This window comes from Oncorhynchus kisutch, unplaced genomic scaffold (genome assembly GCF_002021735.2).
Source record: "Oncorhynchus kisutch isolate 150728-3 unplaced genomic scaffold, Okis_V2 Okis03b-Okis08b_hom, whole genome shotgun sequence".
Taxonomy (NCBI): domain Eukaryota; kingdom Metazoa; phylum Chordata; class Actinopteri; order Salmoniformes; family Salmonidae; genus Oncorhynchus; species Oncorhynchus kisutch.
Window position 1 is genome coordinate 11,719,028 of NW_022261980.1, and position 11,065 is coordinate 11,730,092.

The 11,065-nt window shown below is 44.9% G+C and overlaps 2 protein-coding genes across 2 annotated transcripts in view; one reads left to right on the forward strand and one right to left on the reverse strand.

Annotated features, from left to right (window-relative positions):
- The window catches only part of LOC116359637 (histidine decarboxylase-like), a 15,166-nt gene extending 13,416 nt beyond the window's left edge, over positions 1-1,750 (forward strand). Inside the window, exon 12 of the mRNA XM_031812736.1 lies at positions 42-1,750. Coding sequence (XP_031668596.1) covers positions 42-1,427 — 1,386 coding nt within the window. The 3' untranslated portion in view covers positions 1,428-1,750. The remainder of the gene's footprint in view (positions 1-41) is intronic.
- On the reverse strand, positions 1,741-10,804 carry LOC109882236 (very long-chain acyl-CoA synthetase-like). The gene is made up of 10 exons (XM_031812737.1): positions 10,036-10,804; positions 8,492-8,713; positions 7,433-7,591; positions 5,361-5,485; positions 4,939-5,133; positions 3,999-4,089; positions 3,715-3,913; positions 3,065-3,162; positions 2,296-2,426; positions 1,741-2,110 (listed from the first exon to the last, which is right to left on the reverse strand). Exons 1-10 carry the CDS (start codon positions 10,511-10,513, stop codon positions 1,937-1,939), a joined length of 1,872 nt encoding a protein of 623 aa, XP_031668597.1. The 5' UTR covers positions 10,514-10,804; the 3' UTR covers positions 1,741-1,936.
- Between the last annotated feature and the right edge of the window lie 261 nt (positions 10,805-11,065).

An 11,065-nucleotide genomic window follows, 5' to 3' on the forward strand; every position in this document is an offset into this window, starting at 1 on the left:
CCCCTTCCCTCTCTGTCTCACCCTCCCTCTCTCTCTCTCAGGAAGGGAATGCTCTGACTCAGGAGTTGCTACGGCGACTGACGCGGTCCCGCACCATGTACCTTGTCCCCGCCGACATCGATGGGAAACGCATCATCCGCTTCACCGTGACGTCACAGCTGACCACCTCAGAGGACATCATCAGGGACTGGGACATCATTCGCAAAATGGCCACCGACCTTCTGGCCGAGGAGGCCGAAAAACAGGCGGTCAGTAAAATGGAGGAGCAGCAGTCTTCAGTCAGAAAAACTGTTGAGAAGCTGTCAGAGACAAACAGTGATTTGGGGAATCACACAACAACAGCAGCAGAGGGCTTGGCTGCCTCTCTCATGACTAGGAAACCAAAGGAGATTGAAAAGGCCATCAGTGACACAGAGGACGAACCACTGAAAACACCCAAAGAGTTGGAGACCGGCCAGACACAGACCAGCCCCAAGACAGGATCCAAAGAGCTAGAGGCCGACCCGACACAGACCAGCCCCAAGACAGGATCCAAAGAGCTAGAGGTCGGCCCAACACAGACCAGCCCCAAGACAGGATCCAAAGTGCTAGAGGTCGGCCAGACACAGACCAGCCCCAAGACAGGATCCAAAGAGCTAGAGGCCGACCCGACACAGGCCAGTCCCGAGACAGGATCCAAAGAGCTAGAGGTTGGCCCGACACAGACCAGCCCCAAGACAGGACCCAGAGAGCTTGGGACCAGCCTGGCCCAGACCAGCCCCAAGACAGGACCCAGAGAGCTTGGGACCAGCCTGGCCCAGACCAGCCAGGACCCAGAGACAGGAGCCAGAGACGGCCCTGAGGAGATCCCCTGTACTGCTGCCTTCAGAGTTCAGAGGGTCCAACCACAGCTCCGCTTGGACAGTGATAAGACTGGATTTAGACCACAACCACCATTCTGGATGGATAAAGAAAAGTCTGGGTCTGAGAACAGGCCGAGGAGGACAGTACGCTCTCTGAGCTGCAGCAGTGAGCCCTTACCTGGCCCCATTGGGCCCCTGTTTGGTCATAACACTGACCCCCTTTCTAAGCCTCTCTCTAGCTCTGTCACGGACTCGCAGCCTGGACATAAAGACCCAGACCTCATCCACCCTCTAAATGACACCCATCTCAGACGTCTCTCTTCCAGTCCAAGCCCCTCAGGCCTCTTTCAGATCCCAGAGTGGCCTTCTCCAACCAATTCCAACCAGCTGGGAAAACGGGTCCTGAGGAAGCTCACCAAGTTCTACAGCTTGCCCAGTTTCTGCCACCTGTGGGTGCAGTGTGGGCGCTACCAGGTTTGCTGCCCTGTCAAGGGACTTCAGATCGCCCCAAAGCTCAGATCTCCCCAAAACCCTGGTCCTCCTCTGGGTGTAGGAGACTCCGCTGTTGGTCTTGTTCCTCTGTGACTCCAGTAGATACCGCTAACTTTCCTGCTCTACTGTAGCCAAGGTTAGCTCCTGGGTCCTATTCATTAGGCACAACGTAGCAAAATGTTTTGCAATGGAAAATGAAAATGAATGTACAAGACCACCTTGGTCCAATCCATTTTCTTCCATTTGGTGCCTGATGCATACGACCCTGTAGTCTCCCTACCAAATGTTTCCCACAAACACCTTTGTGGTTTCAGGGTGTAGAGATGGCAGAGCTCTGAGGTCTTTAATTTATTTTAGATTATTTTTTACCAGATATTTAAAAAAATAAGTGACACAGCCACACATCTCAGATAGATATACAATGTGTTTTTTGTATTTATTAGAAAATCAATCTATATTTATTTATTTACAAATGTTCCATACAGTTTTCAATTTTCACATTGTTTTTCTATAGTCATAAAATGTACATCGGATGAATAATTTGACAGTTAATTTTAAAATAAGAGATTAACAGTTAGAAAATATGTAAATAAAAAAATCAATCATAAGTGTATCTTTCCATCAGAAATAGAGTGGTACATCTCCTGTGTCATGGGGATGTATCCCTTACTGTCCTCCAGGTAGTATAATCGATCCTGCATCATGGCTGGGTTGAATCCCTCTTCAGCTAGCTTCACCTTCATATGTTTGAACGTTCCAGTCACAGCCAGGGAATTCTGGGATATTTAAAATAAATTACATTAAAATATATGTTTAATGAATATTAGGCGTTTTGAGAAAATCTTTAAAAAAGGTACAACCTGGGATCAGGGAATCTCTTCAACATGTCCCAGGTGGTGGCTTTGAGTGCAAATAAAAGGTGACGATGATTGTAATTAGGACATTATTTCCACGGGATCACCTGTATGCGTATGAATCGTGGTCGAGCGTAGCTGGGCAGGGAGGTCTTGACGTGCTCCAGCGTGGCTTTACTGTCAAACTCCATGTCATCTTTCAGTTTGATCGTTGCCATTCCAACCCTCCCCTCGTGTCCTGTGGGGTACGTCACAAAGCAGGATCACCAAGAGAGACAGCTGACTTAGATGTTCAGAAATTACTATTGATTTTGAATTCTCCCCCTTTAATGTCCTGGTCATTCACAGCCAACATGAGAAGAACACACTGGGATAACAACTACACAATGATGTGACTGTGAGTGTTGTAGGTGTGTATTGTTATATGCAGCTATATATACTATGTCAACTGTGCGTAGTGTATATAAAACATTCTATGAATAAACCTATTCTATAAAAAATAAAAATGTTTAATGAGGTAAGAGTGTCTGGTAAATGATCCTAGCTACCTCTGGATAAGAGAGTCTGTTAAATGAACCTAGCTACCTCTGGATAAGAGCGTCTGTTAAATGAACCTAGCTACCTCTGGATAAGAGAGTCTGTTAAATGAACCTAGCTACCTCTGGATAAGAGAGTCTGTTAAATGAACCTAGCTACCTCTGGATAAGAGAGTCTGTTAAATGAACCTAACTACCTCTGGATAAGAGAGTCTGTTAAATGAACCAAGCTACCTCTGGATAAGAGAGTCTGTTAAATGAACCTAGCTACCTCTGGATAAGAGAGTCTGTTAAATGAACCTAGCTACCTCTGGCTAAGAGAGTCAAAAAGTCAAATCACCTGGAATCTTGACACCGTAGACGTTGGCTTCTTCGATACATTCCACCATGATCAGGTGCTCAGTCACCTCCGTGGTGGCCACGTTCTCTCCTTTCCACCTGGATGTTGACTCATATCAAATTAATTCAGACAGTAGCCTGGCATAGAACCCAAAGAGCAAGCAGAAGCAGACTGCAAACCCTTCCAAGAAGGAAGAAACCTAGAGAAACCCAGCTCATAACTCAACCTGCAGGTGATTCACAGGACAATAACATTACATCTATAGTATTAAACCCAGCTCATAACTCAACCTGCAGGTGATTCACAGGACAATAACATTACATCTATAGTATTAAACCCAGCTCATAACTCAACCTGCAGGTGATTCACAGAACAGGACATGCTATTTTTTAAACTTTTATTTAACTAGTCAAGTCAGTTAAGAACTAATCCTTATTTTCAATGACAGCCAGTGGGTTAACTGCCTTATTCAGGGGCAGAACGATTTTTTACCTTGTCAGCTCAGGGATTCGATCTTGCAACCTTTCGGTTAAGTGTCCAACGCTCTGACCACTAGGTTCCCTGCCACCCCATAAATACCTTTAACCCAGCTCATTATTAAACCTTTAGTTGATAACTACTAAAGTAAAAGTAGCTAAAGCGTTTCTGACCTGAAGGTGTCTCCGATGCGGTCCATGAAGTAAACAAAGCCCTCGTGGTCGATCCTCAGCAGGTCTCCACTGTTGAAGTACAGATCTCCCTTAACAAACACATCTCTCAGCTTCTTCCTGTCTGTCTGCTGCTGGTTATTAGCATAGCCACTAAACGGAGCCTGCGCTGTAATCTTGGCAACCAGCAATCCAGTTTCTCCTGAGGACCAAAACAACAAGTAATGAGGTGTGTGTTTGTGTGTGTTTATGTGTGTGTTTGTGGGTGTATGTATGTGTGTTCTCACCTTTAGGGACTTTGATACAGAAACCTCTAGAGTCTTTGACAGGTTCCTCTCTCTCTGTGTCATACTGAATCAGAACGTAGGAGAAGTTTGCCTGCGAACACACATAGAACAGACAGACAGACAGACAGACAGACAGACAGACAGACAGACAGACAGACAGACAGACAGACAACACACATAACAAGAGAAGACAATGATACACCGTATCAATCAATCAAATGTATTTATGAAGCCCTTCTTACATCAGCCGACGTCACAAAGTGCTGTACAGAAACCCAGCCTAAAACCCCAAACAGCAAGCAATGCAAGTGTAGAAGCACAGTGGCTAGGAAAAACTCTCTGGAAAGGCCAGAACCTCGGAAGAAACCTAAAGGAACCAGGCTATAATGGGTGGCCAGTCCTCTTCTGGCTGTGCCGGGTGGAGATTATAACAGAACATGGCCAAGACCTTAAAATGTTCATAGATGACCAACAGGGTCCAATAATAACAATGCATGTACATAAACAGTGTAATATACTGTATCTATGTCACAAAAAGGAATCTTTCAGAAGTATTCAGCCTTGGCGTTTTTCCTATTTTGTTGCATTACAATAGCTATATAATACGAGTATCTAATAACAATGAAGATAGTATAGTGCCACCAGAAAACAAAGATGTTCTACTTCTATTTGAGTTTCCAAACAAAACAGTGTCCTGACACACTTCATCACACTTCATCACACTTCATCACACTTCATCACACTGACGTAATACTGACGTAATACAAGGTAGTCTTTCTCAGAAGCTCAGTGTCTGCATCCCAACGGCACCCTATTCCCTATATAGTGCACTACATTTGATCAGAGCCCTAGGGACCCTGGTTGAAAGTAGTGCACTAGAAAGTGAATAGGCTGGTATTTGGAACACAACAGCCATTATTGTCCCAGACAGTAGTCTCACTTTATGAAGGAAGTGCTCTTTGCCAATCGCTCCGACTTTCCCGATGTAGTTGATGAAGCCGACGTTTCCCTCTGTGGCGCCGTAACATTCACAGACACGGATGTCACCAAAACGCTGCAGGAACTCTGACCAGGTGTCTGCTCTAAGCCCGTTACCCAGGGCCAGACGTACCTTGTGATGCCTGTCATTATCTTTCTGAGGAGAGAAGAGGAGAGAAGAGAGGTGAAGAGACAAGGGGAGGGGATAAGGGAGGAGAGAAGAGGTAGGGAGAGAAGAGGTGAGGAGAGAAGAGGGGAGAAGAGAAGAGAGGATAGGATGTACAGGCATTTGGTTTACATTGATTAATGATTTAATACTATCAGCCCATTTATTTAGGGTCGTTAATGGTCTGAATGATGAAAGTAACAGGAGTGTTCCAGTACCTTGGGAGAGTTACAGAGGTACCTCATGATCTCTCCTATGTACTGGATCACTGTCACCTTGTGTTTCCTGCAGTCATCCCAGAAGTTAGAGGCAGAGAATTTACGCCTCAGGACAACGGTGTTGCCTGAGAGGAGAAGATAAAGCCCCAACATTCAACAGAGCTCACAACCTCATGGACAAACAAACTAACTCACTAACTGACTGACTAAATGATTACCTAACAAACTAACTAACTGACTGACTGGCTAAATGATTACCTAACAAACTAACTCACTAACTGACTGGCTAAATGATTACCTAACAAACTAACTAACTGACTGACTGGCTAAATGATTACCTAACAAACTAACTAACTGACTGACTGGCTAAATGATTACCTAACAAACTAACTCACTAACTGACTGGCTAAATGATTACCTAACAAACTAACTCACTAACTGACTGACAAAATGATTACCTAACAAACTAACTCACTAACTGACTGACAAAATGATTACCTAACAAACGAACTAACTGACTGACTAAATGATTACCTAACTAACTAACTAACTGACTGACTAAATGATTACATAACTAACTAACTAATTGACTGACTAAATGATTACCTAACAAACTAACTTACTGAGTGACTAAATGATTACCTAACAAACTAACTAACTGACTAAATTATTACCTAACTAACTAACTAACTAACTAGCTAGCTAACCAACTAACTAAAGCAGTCCCCTCTGAATGGTTCTGGTTAGGGCCAGGAGTTGTTCCTGACCATGTGACTGGACCAGGAAGGAATAACTCTGGGCCCTAGTTAAAGGCTACAGCACAACTAAGGCCTAGGAGTTTTTCCTGGTTGATTTGAGAGTCTAAGGTCATTATTGACATAAACAGCTTGGAACTCTGTGAGTGCGTCTCAAATGTAACCCTATTCCCTATATAGTGCACTACTTTTGACCAGAGCCATATAGACCCTGGTCAAAAAACAAAAGTAGTGCACTATAAAGAGAATAGGATGCCATTTTGAATGCACTCAGGAACTTTGGAACTGGAAGTACTAGAAGTCACCTCAGAGCCAAGTCACCTCTACTCCAACGCCCAGAGTAAAGAGACACTCCATTAAACAACCCTTAGTAAACCCTGGTCAACATCATAACAACGTTATTACACATGACGGCCCTCAAATAACATGGAACGTGTATTCAGAGACATTTGCATTTTTTTATCATCATCATCAGTGCCAAGTCAGGAGGGATTTTTACATAGAATTTCAATTATTATGTTTTTCTCTCTCCATTTGAATGTAGTCATTGTAATTGCTAGAGATGGCATGGAACCAGTTCTGAACCAGTTCTGAACCAGTTCTGAACCAGATCTAGAGAAGTTCTGAACCAGATCTGAATCAGATCTAAAGAAGATCTGAACCAGTTCTGAACCAGTTCTGAACCAGATCTAGAGAAGTTCTGAACCAGTTCTGAATCAGATCTAAAGAAGATCTGAACCAGTTCTGAACTAGTTCTGAACCAGATCTAAAGAAGATCTGAACCAGTTCTGAACCAGTTCTGAACCAGATCTAAAGAAGATCTGAACCAGTTCTGAACCAGTTCTGAACCAGATCTAGAGAAGTTCTGAACCAGATCTAAAGAAGTTCTGAACCAGTTCTGAACCAGATCTAGAGAAGTTCTGAACCAGATCTAAAGATGTTCTGAACCAGTTCTGAACCAGTTCTGAACCAGATCTAAAGATGTTCTGAACCAGTTCTGAACCAGTTCTGAACCAGATCTAAAGATGTTCTGAACCAGTTCTGAACCAGTTCTGAACCAGATTTAAAGACGTTCTGAACCAGTTCTGAACCAGATCTAAAGACGTTCTGAACCAGTTCTGAACCAGATTTAAAGACGTTCTGAACCAGTTCTAAAGAAGTTCTGAACTAGTTCAGTTCTTCACACCTCTTCATATCTTTCTCCCATATACTGCACTACTATGAGGTGCATGTAATCCATGCAGGAATTGAACCCACGACCTGGCGGCTGCCAGAACAACACTCTCACCAACTGTGCCATACAGTACAGTAGTGTACCTCTCTCTATAGCTCCAGTCAAACCCATCATGAAGCCGGCGGTGTGGTAGAGAGGCAGGTAGATGTAGATGACATCATCAGAGGCCACACCTGAGATGGCCTGCATAGAGGAGGCCATGTACAGCCTCTCCTGTGTGATCACCGCAGCCTTCGGCAGACCTGAGGACGAGACAACAGGAAGGGCAGGAAACAGAGAATCAAGGCTGATAAAAATCTCAAATGGTACCTTATATCTTTGACCAATCAGAGTTGTGCAATCTAAAAATATTTACCTGTCTGCCATAAACATCAGTAGTATTCTACCAGATCTAAAGAAGTTCTGAACTAGATCCTATATCCTTATGTACATATTCTTTATCCCCTTACACTGTGTATAAGGGCGGCAGGGTAGCCTAGTGGTTAGAGTGTTGGACTAGTAACAGAAAGGTTGCAAGTTCGAATCCCCGAGCTGACAAGGTACAAATCTGTCGTTCTGCCCCTGAACAGGCAGTTAACCCACTGTTCCTAGGCCGTCATTGAAAATAAGAATTTGTTCTTAACTGACTTGCTTTAACTGACCTTAAATAAAGGTAACAAAAAAAAAGTAAAAAAAAATAAGACAGAAGTTTTGGAATTGTTAGTTAGATTACTTGTTGGTTATTACTGCATTGTCGGAACTAGAAGCACAAGCATTTCGCTACACTCGCATTAACATCTGCTAACCATTTGTATGTGACAAATAAAATTTGATTTGATTTGAGTTGATATTTAATTCACACTACAGGGCCAACCGGAGTCATACTGGTCTGGACATCAGTAGTATTCTATCTAATTCATACTACAGGGCCAACCAGAGTCATACTGGTCTGGACATCAGTAGTATTCTATCTAATTCACACTACAGGGCCAACCAGAGTCATACTGGTCTGGACATCAGTAGTATTCTATCTAATTCACACTACAGGGCTGACCAGAGTCATACTGTACTGGTCTGGACATTTTATTTTTCACATTGTTCTTTCTAGCAGACTTCCTGCAACTATGCTGGATGCATAACCAGGCCAGTCCAGTCCAGCTTACCTGTAGTTCCTGACGTATAGATGTAGAGGGCAGGGCTCTTTAAGGTGACCTTTGACCTGAGCTGTGCATCCAGAGGTTGATCTGAGGCCTGCTGTATCCTGCTGCTGCTCAGAGTATTCACTCCCTCCGTCACACACTTCTCCTCCTCCTCACCCAGCACAAACACACGTACACTCTGCTCCCTCAGAGTGGGGAGAACCTCCTCTACCGCTCCACGCAACTCTGGGGGAGGAGAGTGAGGGACACAGACAGAGCAAGCATGAGACAGAATCCTACTAATTCTGGCCTGTGCACTACTAGCACTGCCTCCCACTAGCTGCATAGAGGGAAAGGAGGATACCTAGTCAGTTGTACAACTGAATGCATTGAACTTCCACATTTAACCCAACCCCTCTGAATCAGAGAGGCTGACATAATCAACATCCACATTTTCAGCGTCCAGGGAACAGTGGGTTAACTGCCTTGCTCAGGAGCAGAACGACAGATTTTTACCTTGTAAGTTAGGGAATTCGATCCAGCAACCTTTCGGTTACTGGCCCAACGCTCTAACCACTAGCCTACATATCGGTTATTGGCCCAACGCTCTAACCACTAGGCTACCTTTCGGTTACTGGCCCAACGCGCTAACCTCTAGCCTACATATCGGTTATTGGCCCAACGCTCGAACCACTAGGCTACCTTTTGGATACTTGCCCAACGCGCTAACCTCTAGCCTACATATCGGTTATTGGCCCAACGCTCGAACCACTAGGCTACCTTTCGGTTACTGGCCCAACGCGCTAACCTCTAGCCTACATTTCGGTTATTGGCCCAACGCTCGAACCACTAGCCTACATATCGATTACTGGCCCAACGCTCTAACCACTTGCCTACATATCGGTTACTGGCCCAACGCTCTAACCACTAGCCTACATATCGAGTACTGGCCCAACGCTCTAACCACTAGCCTACATATCGGTTACTGGCCCAACGCTCTAACCACTAGCCTACATATCGGTTACTGGCCCAACGCTCTAACCACTAGCCTACATATCGGTTACTGGCCCAACGCTCTAACCACCAGTCCTACATATCGGTTACTGGCCCAACGCTCTAACCACTAGGCTACCTTTCGGTTACTGGCCCAACGCTCTAACCACTAGCCTACATATCGGTTACTCGCCCAACGCTCTAACCACTAGCCTACATATCGGTTACTGGCCCAACGCTCTAACCACTAGCCTACATATCGGTTACTGGCCCAACGCTCTAACCACTAGCCTACATATCGGTTACTCGCCCAACGCTCTAACCACTAGCCTACATATCGGTTACTCGCCCAACGCTCTAACCACTAGCCTACATATCGATTACTGGCCCAACGCTCTAACCACTAGGCTACCTTTCGGGTTACTGGCCCAACGCTCTAACCACTAGCCTACATATCGGTTACTGGCCCAACGCTCTAACCACTGGCCTACATATCAGTTACTGGCCCAACGCTCTAACCACTAGCCTACATGATATTGTAAACGGCAACACCAAGGTAAGTGGGCTGGACTTACCTGAAGCAGCCAGGAGCACGTTGGTTCCACAGCAGGTGAAACAGTGCAATAAGGACTTGGACCTGATGTTGTAGTTGAGCAGAGCGGCTGTACATCCAAGTTTAGCCAGGGCCAGCCAAATAAACACATACATGGGCTCGTTACCCATGAAGAGGGCGACAGTGTCCCCTTCCTTCACGCTGGCGTGCTGTGAGAGCGCCCGGGCCAACTTGTTGCTCTGCTTGTCAACGTCCCGGTATGTATACGAACTCTTCTCGAATACAATAAACTGTTTGTTGGGGTGTTTTTTGACCTTATCGAGAAAACAGTCCAGCATGCTGTAGAACGGTTTGCTCCTCTTGATTCTGTTAATTCGTAACCCGAGTAAGATGCAAGTTACTGTGTAGCGCAGCTCCTGCGTAAAATAAGGATTTCTGAGATAAAGGAAGAGTGGCAGTATAGCCAATCCTGCCAAAATGGTATATAATAACACGTACATGTTGAAAGTTAAGGTCTACTTCTTTGTGATTGTCAATAAAAGGTGTCTCCTTCTTGACCGTGCTGTTTAAGAAAGTAACAGGTTATTGCAACACCTCCAGTCCACAACTCTCCACGACCTTTGGACGCATGTAGGCGTGAAATCCCCAACAGCCAATGGCGTTGCGAAGAATATAAAGTAAGGAAGTAGTAGGATGTTCTATTCTTCTAATTATGACCATGGCAGTGACATGTTACAGACAGACACCTCTAGGGCATTGACCTCCATGGGCAGACTGGCCATCTGGGATCTTTTGCCTATTGGGCCAGTCTATCTTTATTTTTTGGGTCACAAGGAAAATGTTCTGGATAATAATGCGGGGGGTGCGGGGGGGCTCGAGGACAAAATGGAAAATATGGCCCTATGTTGGAAATGCCAGAGCTGATTTCTGGTCCCAGTTTACCCCTGCTGACCTCTATCCATAGATCTATATAATTTCTCCTTGTTTGAGAGTAGACATTTTATTGTGTTATGGCCTGTGGGGCTGTAACAGCATAGGCAGGCTACATGCTG